The following is a 16,252-nucleotide window of genomic DNA, read 5'->3' on the forward strand; positions in this document are numbered from 1 at the left end:
ATGAAGGAGGCTTCAGGAAGGGACGCGCTGCAGGAAGCTGGAAAGTACAGGGAAGGCTAAACATGCCCTGGAGACACCAGGTTCCTATTCTACCCAGATTCATGTCACTTAAAAAACTGATAAGCATGCAATCATTGATATCATGGATGAAATCATTGATAAAATACTTCTGATTGAAGAAGGGCCTTTGTCCTGTCGCTACTGTGTCGGCATGTTGACAGAGACGCCTGAACGGCGGCGGCGTCTCACAAGGGGACCAGAGACTCGGGACTGAGTGGGGCTACTCTCATTCGCAGGTTGGGGCGCCCGGGCTTTAGGTCTCCGCCGGCCCAGGAAGTCTAATCTGGGGAGCCGAGCACTAAACCAAACCTCCTCTTTGACCTGAAGGCATCTGTACCTCACACCCAAGGGGAAGGCCAGACCCTGTTGCTGCTGTAAATGCCTACTGCTGGCTCAGAAGAAATGGATCTGAAGTACAAAGTAGACACTCAGGAGGACCAGCCACACCACCACCTCCCCCACGAAGACGTTTACCTTTAAAGAGGCCTGTAGTGCAAGCCCAGGCCCTGAGTAGCTCTGCTGCTTGGTTTTAAAACTTACTAGAGCTACTTCAGCAGCAGATGAAAGACCATATGCTTTTTGCAAGAGGCTGTTACTCTCGGGGTTGGAGCGGTAGTTTTATTTTTCTCTTCCTCCTCCCCCCTCCTCCCTTACTCTCTCGGGTTGGACTAGTAGTTTTCTTCTCCTCCCCCTCCTCCTCCTTCTTTTTTTGGCCCCATAGTCTTTTCTCAAATTATAACTCGTGTGAAAGGCAGATATGTAAAATAGAGAAAAGCTTCCCTGGTTAGGGCCAGTGTGGGGGACCCAGAGCCTAGCTCCCTCACCCTCTTTTTCTCCACCTCCAACCCCCTACCCCAGAGACATGAAATAACTTCTTAAGGGCTTCTTGCAGCAGGTGGGGGAAAAAAAAACCCACTAAACTGTTTACTTCTAGCGCTATCGCTTTATCAGTCAATTATTCAGTGACGACAAGATGCAATAGGTTTGGCAAAATGAAAATATCTGGAATATTAAGATATACTTCTTGAATATGCCCCTCGTTCTTGTTCTGTTTCCGACAACAACAGCTGGAGAATCACAGTAGGACAATAGGTTCAAGGCAGGCCCATGGGGTTAGGTATAGCTAACAGCTCCTGGGGTAGCTGCCCAGGTCACAGTGATTCCCCTTCTGTAGAAACATGCCCCCTCTGCAGACACAGTGTGGGCCCTAGGACTCGACTGCTATAATATCACCACACCCATGGCCACAGCTCACTGGTCCAGCTGAGTTGACTGTTCAAGTCCAGCCAATCTCCAGAATTTCTGATCTGGCCTTCAGGAAGAGAATCTGTCTCCTTCTCCCCACCCATCTCTTTTTGACAAAGTTGTAAGATAAAAAACTTAGATGTTGCCGTAGGCCATGCTGCCCACCCGCAACAGAAAAGCCATACGGAGTGAAAGGGAATAAAGCCAGCCCGCAGAAAGCACCAGAGATAAGTGGCAAAGAGCAGAGGGAGGGAGGCTCCCAGCATTCGAGTTCTTGGTTTTCATTGAGACTCTGCTCCATTCTTGCCCTTTGCATGGTTTAATTTTTCAGCTTTTCCTTGGATTCCATGAGTCAGTAAATTCCACTTTCTATTTCTGCTAGCTCAAGCTGGGTTCTTGGCACTTGCACTTGCCACCAAAGTAGCAGGACAATCAAACATAGGGCTTCGGTGACAGCACAGAACTAACCTTGGTCCAGAATTAACATCTCTAACTTGTCCTGGGGAAGCTAGAAAGCTGCCTGTGCAATCCAGAAGTCTAGAAAGACGGGGCTTTTGTGACAGTCCTTTGAGTCAGGCATCAGGGGGGAGAAAAGTAGATGCGGCCACAGGGAAAGCTGGCTGAGCAGGACTTTGGCTTGATGAGGCCAAATGGCCGTAAAGCTGTGTGAATAGTGGTAACACCAAGGAGTGGCTGGAGTGGGGAGCCCTTAGCAACTCCATAATCTCCATCAGCTTCCTCCAAGCCACTCCAAATAACCCTACAATAGAAGTTAAAATTCTTCCAAGCATTGACGATTCTATCCACCATCTTCACTTCTGCAGGAAGCTTGACCCTGAAACCTCTCTTGCGCCAAAGGTTACTTTCTTTCTGTTTCTCTTTGGAACCTGCCCTTCCTTCCAAACAAGTTTGCAAACCCAGCCTCTCCTCTCTATCTCCTCTAAGCCTCAAGGTCAAAGAGACTTCCTGCAGGGGACTTGTTTGGTTAGAGTTGCAAAGAGCACTTACTGGGCTTCACCAGGAAAGTCTGTGATCTACTACTGTTCCTAGCGCAGAAAGCATCCCAAACTAAGCTCTGTGGCTCCCTGCTGGCAAGCAGGAAAGACAAACGAGAGAAGCAGTGGGGTTCTGGTGGTGTGCTAGAGAGTTCAGGAGGAGACCTGACTGGCTCCGGAAGGAAAGCAGCTTCACAGTGAAACCAGATTCCTGGGGGGGACCGAGACCCTCCAGCAGCAGCAGATGAGGGGCTGGGGATATGCTGCTGAGAAACTGAGGGGGAAAGCAGGAGGTTTGGAAAGCCTGAGTTATTACTGGCCTGAATTCTGCCAGTAAGAGAACATAATGTGGTGTAGCCTTTCTATTAACTCTTTCAGGCCTGTACTGAGCCAGGAAAGGCGACTTATTCATTGAACCTGGTGGCTAATTAGGTAAAAATGAAGCTCACAAGTAAAAATATCATTACATTTCTTCTTCCTCTATGGGCCGTGCTCTTCATATTAGTGCTCAGCCCAGTGGTCAAAGGATGATATACCACAAAGTGAAAAACTAAAGACTTTCTGAAAGATTTCATTTCCTAACCTTATTTTAAAATTCCCACTAGTTACAAGTTCCACAAACACTCTGTTCCTTCAGGAGTACATGTTATAAAGTAAGTGCTCAATAAATGCATGTGAATGAATGAGAGAGACATGACTGCAGATGAGTGTCCCCTATCCTAGAAACAGAGCATGGAGCCCACTCTTAGGGCCTTTGGGACTGGTTCCCTGTCCCCTTACCATACCTGACCATTGAAGGTCATGTTCATGACTACTTCAAAGGGGCCTGGTTTGGGGATAACACATAAGGAAATATATTCAGTCCAAGTGTCATTTTGAGACTTTGGTCCCTGCCACCTACACAAGGCCAGTCATGGCCAATGAAGCATTTCCAGTTCTTCCCAGTCTCTCTCAAGTGCCTGGGGGGGTGGCACCTGGCAAACAGTGCCCTATCACTGCTCCACACGCCTGACCAGCCCATCACTCACCATGAGGAACATAAAGCTGCCTGAGAGCTTGCTGCCAGGGAGCATCTGTTTAGCTGGCATTGACTCCTGTGGGAACAAAGCCAATGAGCCTGGGTGAGGAGAGGAGGAAGCAGTCAGGATAAAAAAAAGGGGGGGTTAGGAAGTATGGTGCTTTGTTACATTAAAGACTTAACAGACCTTTTAATTTCTACAGCAAAGCACAGAGGAATTCACTATGGAAATGTGTGAAAGCCTCTGGCTGGCCCCATGTCGCAAATCCTACTTCATGGAAGGCACGGGGCACGGAGGGGTGATGTTTGCTACAGCCGCTCCAACCTGCCAGTCCTCTTCCCCACTCATCCTTTGTCCCCCTTATGGGGATGACACCAGACAGTCTCTCCTTGTATTTCTCAGGGACTGCCACGCAGATGAATCTCCCTGTGGGATCTAAGTTTCTACTACTCTACTTGGAGGGAAACAGGTAGGCAAAGTCCTCCAGGTTGTACGTTTCAAAAATTAAGGCTCACACAACTCCCATCCAGTTGACCAACATTCTAATAAATCATTCCCCGTAATTTTCAGTCCCTTGGGCCATTTACACCACAGCCAGGCTCAGGTTCGCTCTGCCTGATAAACAAAATTTCTCTATCACCACAATTTTCCCAAGTCTGATACTCTGAACATTTACTTTATTTTCACTGACCTGTGAGCTCCACCAGGGAACAGGCTCTATGTTATTTGACTTCTATTTCCAGAGCCTGGCCTGGTGTCTGGTAAACACAGTAATTCAGTGAATGCCTGTAGAATGAGTGCTTCCATGTATGTTTACCACACTAGCGGGAAAAAAAAGTTTGGCTTCAGTGAGCAGATAGGTTGGGAAATATTTGGTGCTTTTCAGGATATCATTAAGTAGAAGAGATCCCTATGATTTCCCATGAACACTACCTCTTTTAGGATGCTTATTGTGGTAAGCATACTATTATGGTTTAAAAAAATTTTTTTTCAGCACACCTACAAATCTCTCCCTATAAATTCTCTGGAAGCAGGAACCAGGTGTGTTTCAATTATTTTATCCATCCCCTCACCCAATAAATGAACTAAATAGCTGAATGAATGAATGTTTATTGACCAAACCGTATTAGAGTCTCAGGTCTATCAAAACCTTCCAACACAACCACCCAAGTCTTTTTAAAAGAAAGTTCAGCCCCCAGAAAAACACTTGCAGAAATTTATGTTGGCACATCGACCAAAGACAACATTAATAGGTCAACATCAATACCAAGTAGCAGAGAAAACAAACAGCTTTGAGGCGCATGCAGAATGGGGAATATGTGAACTGTGGATAGCCTGGCCAGGTCCAGAGCACAGGAGACAGGGGATGACAGCCAGGGTAGGCTACAGAATGTGGTGGTAGTCAAAATTTGTGGATAACTCACAATGCAGATTAACCATGTCAATAAAAGGAACTGCACTGACAACACTGACCTAGATCAGTTCTGTGAGGAATTTGTCAGGTGTGCTGAAGCAAGGGCTTTATCCAGGGAATGTGGCAGAAGAAAATCGTCATGCACAGTTACGCATACTGGCAAATGGACTGACAACAGGGCCAACAATGGGTAGAGGGAAGCCTTGATTCAGAGGGTAGGGTTTCTCTCTGCTGCAGGGTTCCCTTATAATTAACGAATTAGAGCCATAGCTTCATTTCCTGTGGCAGTTTTCTCTGCCAAACAGAATGAGGTCACAGCCCTAACCACACAGATCTATAAAGCATCTGGGAGATGAAGAATGGTTTCAGATAAGCTTGGATCATTCCCCAGAGATGATTGGACACATGTGTGGTATTCTTAGCCTCAGTAGGAAGAGCTTCTCAGAGGAATCAAAGTGTATTCTGACACCAGCTTTTAAGTCCCTACTTACATCCTTATCACATGACTCTAACAAAAGAGATAGAATATTACTAGATCTATCAAGCAACTCTAGAAGCTGGAATAAATCAGTCAGGGCTCCATCAACTCTGAAATAACAAATCGTAGCAGTATTCAGTAGTACTAGATATGATACTCTAAGTAAAAAGAATTATTTAATATAATTTATTATGTATGTGAAAGAATTATTTAAGCTCTCAGGGGCCATTGGGATTTAACATATTACTATGAGTAGTATTTAGATGACATCAGTTTCTCAGAGAAACCAGAAATACCTATTGGCTATCAGAGTTCCAATCTACAAATAGAAGGGATGGATTTTACATAAGCCCATGAAGGGGACAGAGGGAAGCAGACAGGATGGGCAGGAAAATCAAACATCAGAGAGGGACAAGGGGCATTCCTGCATTATTCCTGAGTTCATTATAAAGTTGTGTGCGTTGTTTTGATGAAGAGACTGTGTTCCCACCACAAACGGAAAACGCTCCCACTGTCCTTCGCCCTTATGTCTTACAAGAATGGGAGATCAGGGGGTATTTATGGAAGCACGAAAACATGAAAAAGACAGCCAAGTCTTTCGGCTCTTTGGTTGAAAGGTCTGGAATTGAAAAGGAGCCGAAGGCAAAGGCTAGGGCTGACTGTGCTGGTTTCCTCCGCCTAGTAAGACAGTGGGACCTGACACCCGGGGAGGGGGGGGGAGTTAAAAAGGGGGGAAGCCATAGAAGGACCTAAGGAGCTTCTGCCACAATTGGTAGATGGGTCAGACAGTATGCAGCTTGAGACCAGGGGAGGCCCAGAGGCCAAGAGTGAGAGAAGAGGAAGCAGGAATACTGGTAGCACTTAAAGAGGTGGCTTCCGGGCTCCGTGGTGTTTCATCTCTCAGACTGTGGCTCTTTCTTAACAATTCCATTACTTGTGTTCAGGGAGGGCTGATGCAAAATGAGGAGCCCTGCAGTGCAGGCAGGATGCAAGCTCCACCCTTCCGTGAAGGCTGTGACATCCCTGGGCCAAAGGAAAATCCCAACTCTGTTCATTAGGTGGGGACACCATTTCTGCAGTTTTCCTGCATCAGGAACAAGGCTGGGGCACAGGGGCAAGGGCTGGGAAGCTTCTGAGACAGGTCGGCTGTGGAGCTTTTTAATTAGAAACAGGAATTGAGGAAAGGAATTGTACAGTGCAGCGGGAGAAAGAAACTCTTACACACACATTCATGAGAAGGGTCACCTCTGGGGAACAGGCCAGGATTGGAGGGGTGGCCAGAGGCAGGCAGTCTTGCCTGTAATGTTCATATTAAGAAGAGAGTGGATTCATGTGTTGTTTAACTAAAAACTGATCTTCAAAAAGCCTTATATTTAAGAAGGACATAGAGGGAAGAGAGAGGTGGAAAGAGAGAGAGGAAGAAAAGATGAAAGACACAACCAACAGCCTGGGTCTCCTTGTAAAATAAAGGTCTCCCTGGATGCTGGAATCAGGTGACCCAAAGGGGTGGGGCTTGGAAGCAATGGAAGACACAGGGAGCAAATCACAAGGTGGGGGGAGAGTCCTAAACCAGAATTTCCTGGGTCACAAGAGAAGGAAATGGAAGAAACAACAGAATTCTGAGAGAAAACAGTGAAAAGAAAAAGACCCCCAGCCAGTCCTGGTCCATACTATCGGTCAGATCGACGGTCCAGTCCCCCCACTCTCACACAGAAGGGATCAAATGCTGGTTCCCCTGAACGGGGCCAGGAACTCAAGCAACCTCTCTCCTCTTAGGTCCTGTCTGCCAACCATGCCCTTGGTTGTGAAGAAATCCACTGCCCAGAAAATGGAAAGAGATACAAACACGAAGAGAGCACTTCATGTGGACCACCTAGTCTCCCTGCCCTCTCAAACTTTCCACCAAGGCAATTCCACCTTGGCCCAGCCAGTTAGATCCTGAAATAGAACGAGCACTCTTGCCATACGTGCCGGGGCTTCCCTGGGGATTTTCTTGGGGAGAATCCCCGGGAAGAGTGGAGACCACCTCTTTTGGAAGGAGATGACCTCTGAGTTTTTGGTCCTGTCTGTTGGGCTCAGGTAAGCCACCAGGGAAGGGCATCGCTCAGGGGAACTGGAGGCAGGCGGCCCTTCAGATTTCTCCCCGTTAGCCATCTCGTCGGCACCGTATCCACCACCTTGGCCCCTTAGGGCTCTGCGGCGGAAGTGATCTGGGGTCCGCCTGAGGATGGGGGCAGAGAACCCCTTCCAGAGATTAGGCGGGAGGCGCTGGGGGAGGGGAGCTGGGAGTGGGAGGAGCAGACAGTTACCTCATTGAAGCCCTCCTGCAGGACGTCCAGTAAGTTCCCCCGGGTCAGGCAGGCAAGCATTGTTCCTGCCGGGGGCTCCCCGGGCGGGGTCTCCAGGCCAGGCAGCGGCCGCCGCCGCCGCCTCCTCCCTCTGCACACAAAGACTCTCTGCTCAGCTCATGGGGATCTCTCCGGAGTCCCGCCGGCCACTCACTTACTGGAAACCTAGACCCGAGCCAAACTAGCGCCTTCCACTGGGCATGCTCGCACCGGGCCTCTGCCGGAGGGGCCCAGGCGCTGTCGCGGTTCCTATAGAAACAGCTGGGCGCGCAAAGGGTGGAGGGGCGCTGGCTGGCAGCCCCCGGCCAGGAGTCCGTAAGGGGGAGCACCGCGGGCGCGCGGACGGGTTGGTGTGTGCGCGCACCGCACGCACACACACACACACACACACACACACACTCTCTCTCTCTCTCTCTCGCACACACACACACTCTCTCGCGCACACACACACACACACACACACACACTCTCTCTCTCTCTCTCTCTCTCTCTCTCTCTGTCCGTACAACACACATACACCGAGCTGGGGGCGGGCTTGTGTACCTACACTGCAGACACATACACACCAGGCCCCCGGCGGGCGTGCGGGTAGTGTGCGCGCGCGCTGCGAACATACATACACGTGAGCGCACACACATACACTCGACACACCGGCGAGCGTGCCGGCGTATGCATGCGCTTGTAATCACACGCGAGCTCACACACCAGGCCTGCAGGCAGGCGTGCCGGCGTGAGCGCGCGCTGCACACGCGCGCACACACACGTTCTGCTGATTTAAGGCCCAACGCCCCACCACAAGATGGGTGGAAAGGGGAGTGAATCAGGATTTTTTTTCTCCCAGACTAGCTGAAAACAGCAACCTTTTTCCGTAAGGGGCCCGGACAGTGAGGTTGGACTAAAGAAGGGGAAGCAGAAGGAAACAGAGAAAAAAAAGAAAGAGAAGAACCACCAGAAGGAGAGGGGGGTAAAAGAGGATAGAGCTTTAGTTATTAATAGTATTAGAACACATTTAATAGAAATAGTAGTAAAGAAATACCACGGGATCATAACAGAAACATCAAGGGGAAACCAAGGATCACCAAGGCTTTACCCAAAAAATCTGTATTTCTTTTAAAAATAACTGCTAAGGAGCGCCTGCGTGGCTCAGTTGGTTGAGCCGCTGACTCTTGATTTCGGCTCAGGTTATGATCTCAGGGTCCTGCGAGGAATCCCCGCCACGCCCCCCCTTCCTCAGAGAGAAGTCCGCTTCAGGATTCTCTCTCCCTCTGCACCTCCCCCCCCCCCCGCTCTGTCGCTCTCTCTCTAAAATAAATAAATCTTTAAAACAAATAACAAAAAATAACTGCTAATATGTAAAGCCCATATGTTTAGTGAGATTTAAATGAATTAAATGGGTTTTAATTGAAATAAACACTACAGGGGTTCCTGGGTGGCTCAGTCCTTAAGCGTCTGCCTTCGGCTCAGGTCATGATCCTGGGGTCCTGGGATCCAGCCCCGCATCGGGCTCCCTGCTCAGCGGGGAGCCTGCTTCTTCCTCTCCCACTCCCCCTGGGCTTGTGTTCCCTTTCTCGCTGTGTCTCTGTCAAATAAATAAATAAAATCTTTAAAGAAAAAAAGAAATAAACACTATAGGTGGGTGGGGGGTGGGATGAATGGGTGATCGGTATTAAGGAGGGCACTTTTTACGATGAACACTGGGTATTATATGTAAGTAATGAATCACTAAATTCTCCTGAAGCCAATATTACACTCTATGTTAACCAAAATTTAAATATTTTGAAAAATTAAATAAATACTACAAAAATGCCCTGGAGGTTTTGAGTTAGGTAAAAGCTTCCCCAAATGAAAGAGAGCTACTCCGCTCTGTTTCTAGTTATTCAAGTCACAGCCTTGATTATTTATTTTTAGGACTACTAGTCATTTGTACTCTCAGTGCACATTCTTGTTTCTATAGGGAAACTGGAAGCTGAAAGAACACCCATATTATATTACACCTCGTGATCCCAGATGGCGGGGAAGGATTTACAGAATGTTAAGGCTCGAAGAAGGTCAGGGCCTTGCCCAAGGACACAGCTGGTCAGTGATAAAGGCAGTTTGAGGATCTAGGACTCTACGCTTATGATTTTGCAGAAGGCCCAAATTTCTTCCCCCAAATACCCACTGGTACCTTAGGAGGAAAAGTCAGAAACGGTTCTTTTCAACCTAATGACCTCCTCCTCAGCTCCTCAGCTCACTTAGAGAAAAAAGAAACTCGGATAGGGAGCATCCAGAACTAGCAACATCTTGCCTGAATGTTTAAAGCTGCTAAACACAATGATACTTCTGAGAAAGACACACCTCCCACCCCCCACCCCCACCCCAACCACAGCAAGCAGGAAGCAGAAGGCCACCAGAGGTGTTCTGTGACTGGTGCTGCTTGAATGCTCTGTATTCAATTCTGGCAAAGGTTGGGGAAAAGCCATGGCACCAGATCAAACTGAACCCGATCAGCCCATGAGTCAGAAAAGCACTGTCCTTCGTAACTAACTGGGGAATTTAGCTGCCAAGAATTCCCCTTGCCATGACCACAGCTCATGGTATAATACGATCAGGTGAGTCACTAACCCATGTTAATGAAACAAGGCCCTTTTAAAAGAGAAGCACGAAACTTCCAACAAAAAATTGCATGCAACGCATCTACATGCATAGTGATGCAAAACAAAACACCCAGTTGGTGGGTGCCTGGATAGAGGATTTTGAGTGGTTGCTGGCCCATCATGCTTTGGACAAAGTAAATATTTGAAACATCAGAGGGAGGTCCTGCTGATAGTTATATGGCAAAAGGTCACTGTTTCTCAAAGAACAAGTCCTTTATCCAAGTAAGACCTGTGAGCTCAATATTCCTAGGAAAAGACTCATTAAATCATTGGATTTTAAAGCTAAAAAAAAAAAAGATATTTGATGCACATGGAGGAATGAAGACTAGGAGAGCTATTTACATGAACTCAGCAAATCAATATGAGAGCTAAGATCTGAACCAAATGCCTCTGATGCTCACAGCATGCTGGAGGATTTAGAGGGAACTGTGGTGAACAGATACAAGATTTATTATAGGGCATATGGTCCACAATTGCACTATTCCCTAGAAATCTGTAATTATAACAACCACATATCCTACAGTACTGGTATGCAATAGAATTTTCTATGATGGTGAAAGTGTTCTATATCTGTGCCATCCAATCCAGTGGCCACTAGCCACACGTGATTAGTAAGCACTTAAAATGTGGCTAACGCAAATGCAGGACTAAAATTTAAGTAGCATTTAATTTTAATTCATTTGAATTTAGATAGTACCATTTCATAATATTCTGTGCCATTTTCCCCATACAATTATTGGAATGTTCCAAAAATTATAATATTTTCACATATAGTCTGCCTCTCACACTTGGAAAAAGCACAAAATTCCTGTTGGAGCATATAATCTCTAGGGGTTTGGGTTTTTTTTTTGCTCAGAAGATGTGCTCACCATATTTATCATGGTCTGCCTTACCAAATAGCCCAGGTGAAGAACTGAGCTTTAGCTCTAAGCAGCACTAACATTTACTGTTCCCTCCATCTGCCCCATCTCGCTCTGCTGTCCTATCAGCATAAGAGCTGGGAGGGTAAGTGGGTTAACTAAACGAACCAGGAATAACTGGGACAATGATCTGCATCCCGTAGTGCTAGAACAGGGGGAAACTGAGAGCTCGTCCAGGCGGCTGGAACCACTCCCACCACTGCTGGCCTGTCATTCACTCTGCCTGTGAGGAGAGGCAAAGGGTCCAAACTAGCTGCTTTTTGCCTATCCCTGCCACGCTGCCTGATTTCTGAAATTGGACCAGACCTCCTCAGTCCTATATTATTTTAACAGTAATGGCACAGATACTTCCCTCACCGACTAAAAGCTACCCAAATATCTATAGGTAACCATAATGATAGCAAAATTGAACTTCTACTATGTGCAAAGCCCTATACTAAGCACTCACATACATTAGCTCATTTGATGATCACAATTACTATAAACAGTAGGGGTTTTTTTAGTATCCCCATTTTACAGATGAAGAAAGAGGGGTCTGGAGGATAAGTAATTAGCTAAGTGGTGAAGCCAAAGTCCAGGTTCTTAATCATTATGCAATCAATACTTTTACATGATGCTCGAGACATAAAAGGTACTCAGTAAATGTTTTTAGTTGAATGCATGAATGAATGAGTGGAGGAAACATTGGCAAACTCATTCATCACTTATATTAATACAGATAATAATATGTTGGCCTAAGTAAGCCTTAAATAGAACTGTCATTCGGTGAAAATATTGACTGACTTCTCCCTGTGTGGAAATGTGTGAAATTCACACCTCTGTCAATTTAAGACATCCATCGTGGGCAATCATTAATGACTATAAAGAAGCAGAAAGATGGTCTGAATAAACAGATAATCAAAATTGTCAATGGAAATATTTTAAATGTCTCTGAAATAATTTCTTAATCTTTTTCTATTTTCACACATTAGCGAGTTTCTTGGCAGTAACATATGTTTACAATTTCTACTGCATTTATCTTCAGAGACATCAGCATAAATGTACACAAAAGGGCTCATATCTACTGGCAAAGGCCCCAAACGTGTCCTGGCTCCTAAACTGTTCTGTCTCCTGGCTTTTCTGCCAGCCTTAATCTTACTGAGACAATGCATTCATCCTCCTGCTCAAATGGTCAAGTGTTCTCAAACACTCCTTTTTCCTGTCAGATATAAATTCCTCATGCCCCGCTCTTAAGGCCCTCCCCCAAATTGCCTATGCTCAGGTTAGCAGGCCCCTCTCTGTCTCACACGTTCCCAGGGCTCATTTTCACCTCCCATTCCTTCACAACTGTCCTTCTGCCTAAAATGTCCCACACTTCTGCTACTCAAATCTTTACTATGCCTATTTCAAGTTATGCTTCCTCATAAAACTCCTCTGACCCCTTTTAGTTTTCTTAAAATCAAGGCATATCTGATCTTAATCTGTCTCAAATACTCAAGTCCTAGATAACCCATGGTTCATTCCTGTTCTTTTTTTTTTTAAAGATTATTTATTTATTTATTTGAGAGAGAGGGAGAATGAGAGAGAGAGAGCACGAGAGGGAAGAGGGCCAGAGGGAGAAGCAGACTCCCTGCTGAGCAGGGAGCCCGATGCGGGACTCGATCCCAGGACTCCAGGATCATGACCTGAGCCGAAGGCAGTCGCTTAACCAGCTGAGCCACCCAGGCGCCCTCATTCCTGTTCTTTTTTCAGGTTTCTGCTCAAATATCACTTTTACCTGTTCAGCCTTCTCTGACTACCCTATTTGAAATGACAATACCCAGGGCACTTGAGTGGCTTAGATGGTTAAGCACCTGACTTTTAATTTCAGCTCAGGTCTTGATCCTGTGGTTGTGAGTTCAAGCCCTGCATTGGGCTCCACCTTGGGTGTGGAGCCTACTTAAAAAACAATAAATAAATAAAATAAAATGACAGCACCCCTTCATCCAGGCACTCCCATTCCTCTTTGCCTAATTTATTTGTATTTTTCTTCCTAGCATTCATCACTGTCTTGTGTATTCTATATTAACTTGTCTGTTTGCTTATTGTCAGTATCTCCCTGCCCAGAATGTAAGGTCCATGAGAGCAGGGAATTTTGTATGTTTTGTTACTGGTTTATCTGGTTTATCTCCAGAACCAAAAATGTTTCCTGGCAGATAGTAGATGCTCAATAAAGCCTGGCTGAATGAATGAATACTCCTCTTTTTATAATTCAAAGGTCATAGCACGTTCTATATTACTTAGCATTTAATTCTAGTTAATTTAAAAGTAGGAATCTTTGTCTCTTTCAGTGTATTTCCAAGACAAATATAAATAATTTCTGGTAGCCTTCTATATTTTCTTCTCCTTCATCAATGCATTTTTTCATTAAACATTCACTAAATATATTGAGTGCCTATTATATGTCATTATATGCCAGATCCCATTCTTTTAGCAAAAAAACTTAAGAAACTCACAATTACACATAAATACATGAATACACACAGAGGCAAGAAACAAGACTGAAAGAAAGAATAGTAAGACTAGTAAAACTAAGAATCCAATATTAGTATGGGGGGACAGAGTGTACAGGGTGAGTGTGACAGACTGGGTGGGAAGAAAAAGGGAAAAAGAGACAGAACGGTTAAGAGCCTAGAGTAGGATGTTGCCAAAGTAATCACCAGATGCTAGTGCTTAATATAAACTGTACTTAGGCAGATATGCAAATACATTCTACATGAATTTTTTAAATTCACATCTCAAAAGTCATCAGCTGGTTATCCTAAGGTAAAAATTAAATTAAGACTAGCGACATCTGGGGGCGCCTGGGTGGCTCAGTCGTTAGGCCTCTGCCTTCGGCTCAGGTTGTGATCCCAGGGTCCTGGGATCGAGCCCCGCATCGGGCTCCCTGCTCAGCCAGGAGCCTGCTTCTCCCTCTCCCGCTCCCCCTGCTTGTGTTCCTTCTCTCGCTGTGTCTCTCTCTGTCAAATAAATAAATAGAATCTTAAAAAAAAAAAAAAAAAAAAAAGACTAGCGACATCTGGTGGCTATTTTAGAAGTGACCCTTGAATGTCTCTACTGTGAAACACTAGGCAAGCCCCCATACCTCTGGACTGCAATTCATAATATGTTAGTGCTCCACATTACTAACCACACTATCATGAAATAATCTTTCTGCAGGACCTAAGGTCTCATTGCAAGAGGTGGCCAGATTTCTACAAAGAACCCTTCTATCTCTCAGCTGATGACCCTCTGCCTTTTGGAAGATGTATATATAATTTGATACCATGATTCTTCTTTTAAAAGGTAACTTATTACTTAAAATGTTCACCTCCTTTGACCTAGGAATTCTACTTCTGGAACCCAATCCTAAGGAAAAAAGTCTTAAATGAGGAAATCAATGTTATTTACAATGGGGGAGGGGAATCTAAAAGTTGAACAAACAGAAAAATTGTCAAGAAAATTAGAACCATTATAATGTTTACCAAACACTTGTAACAGTAATAAAACAAACATTTTTAAAAAGATTTATTTATTATTTATTTGAGAGAGAAAGAGAGAGCACAAGCTGAGAGAGGGGCAGAGGGAGAAGGAGAGAAGCAGACTCCCCACTGAGTGTGGAACCCAGTGCAGGGCTGGAGCTCATGACCCTGAGATCATGACCTGAGCAAAAATCAAGAGTTGGATGCTTAACCCAACTGAGCCACCCTGGCACCCCTTGACTCTTGCTTTTATTTAACTTGATGTTTGTTAATTGTTAAAATGTTTGTTTTAAGGGCACCTGGGTCAGTGGGGAGTCTGCTTCTCCCTCTCCCTCCACCCCTCCCTGCTGCTCATGCTCTCTCCCTCTCTCTCTCTCAAATAAATAAATAAAATCTTTTAAAAAATTAAAATAAAAAAATAAACAAAATCATGGTTTGCAATATTTCCCAAATGCCCTATAATTAACATGCATTATTTAAATCTTTTAAACTGCATATATCTGATTAATTGCTATAATTTTTCAACTTCTCCCTGATTTTATTAATAATGAATCAAGGGAGATAGAATTTCTACAAGAAGGGGAAGCAAGAAAAGAAAGCAAATATATGCCAATTTTGTTCCAAGATCTGAGTCTTGATGGAGAAATCCCCCAGTTGTGGAACTGTACCAAAATTCCATTAATGTCATCACACTCCTTTCAACAGTACACCAGAAACTTACAGAGGGTTCTGCTGGCAGCAGGGAGTTACAGAGTCTCCTAACCACTTGAGTCCCCATCTTCAGAGTCCCTAGAAAAGCCGGATCAGGGCCACCTTAAAATAGGAAGAGGGAGAATGTACAAAAATACAGGACAGGAAAAAAAATTCCAGAGCTAAACCAATCTAGTAGTGTCAGTCCCCTGCCCCAAATCTATCAACTTAAGTCATCGAGAAGTTTCAGAAATGGGACCCTGGTTAGCAGGAAATCCAGCCAAAGATATTATAATCATAGCAGGACTAAACCAGTGATATTTTAAAAACTAGCCACTTAGGCTTAATAGTAATAAAGTAAAGAGCAATGCTTCCCTATCAGTCAACCAACAATGCGTTTTCCCTCTTCCCTAAGGTTATCAGTAAATGACCACAGTAAGAATTCTGAAGACAATCAAGACAAATACTGGGAGCTCTGCTTGTGGGTACTTCCATTCATCCTCAGCAATTCCATTTTAACCTAGAAAGGCTGCATTTATATTTTAAGGCAGAAATTTTTACATAGCACTTTAAGTTTACAAAGTGTTATCACCTACATCATCTTATTGGACCGTCATAGTAAATAACCGTTGGAAATAAAGTTCTTGGTATTACGCCCCAGCTAATAGTAAACAGGCTAGAGAGTTGCTCTGCCAATTAGTAGTGGAGGAAGTTTTCTAGCCACTTCTTCCAAATCCACTTGCTCTAGGTCTACGCCAGAGAAGAGGCCGGGAAAATGATGATAATGATGATAATGGCAGCCAACATTTGACTGCATACTATGTACTGTTCCAAGTGTTTTAAATACTCACATTCTATGAAGTCAATACTATGATTTACCAAGTATTTTGTGCTGTGATTCCATTCTCAGTACTGTGTTCGTCCTAAGGAATCATCCCTCTTAGGGATAAATCGATGGGCATCGGTAT

The 16,252-nt window shown here is 45.0% G+C and overlaps 1 protein-coding gene across 1 annotated transcript in view; it reads right to left on the minus strand.

Annotated features, from left to right (window-relative positions):
* The window catches only part of DIXDC1 (DIX domain containing 1), a 57,535-nt gene extending 49,955 nt beyond the window's left edge, over positions 1-7,580 (minus strand). The window contains exon 1 of the mRNA XM_088017522.1: positions 7,521-7,580. Coding sequence (XP_087873648.1) covers positions 7,521-7,580 — 60 coding nt within the window. The remainder of the gene's footprint in view (positions 1-7,520) is intronic.
* Positions 7,581-16,252: the final 8,672 nt, after the last annotated feature.

Source organism: Eumetopias jubatus, unplaced genomic scaffold (genome assembly GCF_037043125.1).
Source record: "Eumetopias jubatus isolate StellerSeaLion01/CBP00866 unplaced genomic scaffold, mEumJub1_p1.0 scaffold_13, whole genome shotgun sequence".
NCBI lineage: Eukaryota > Metazoa > Chordata > Mammalia > Carnivora > Otariidae > Eumetopias > Eumetopias jubatus.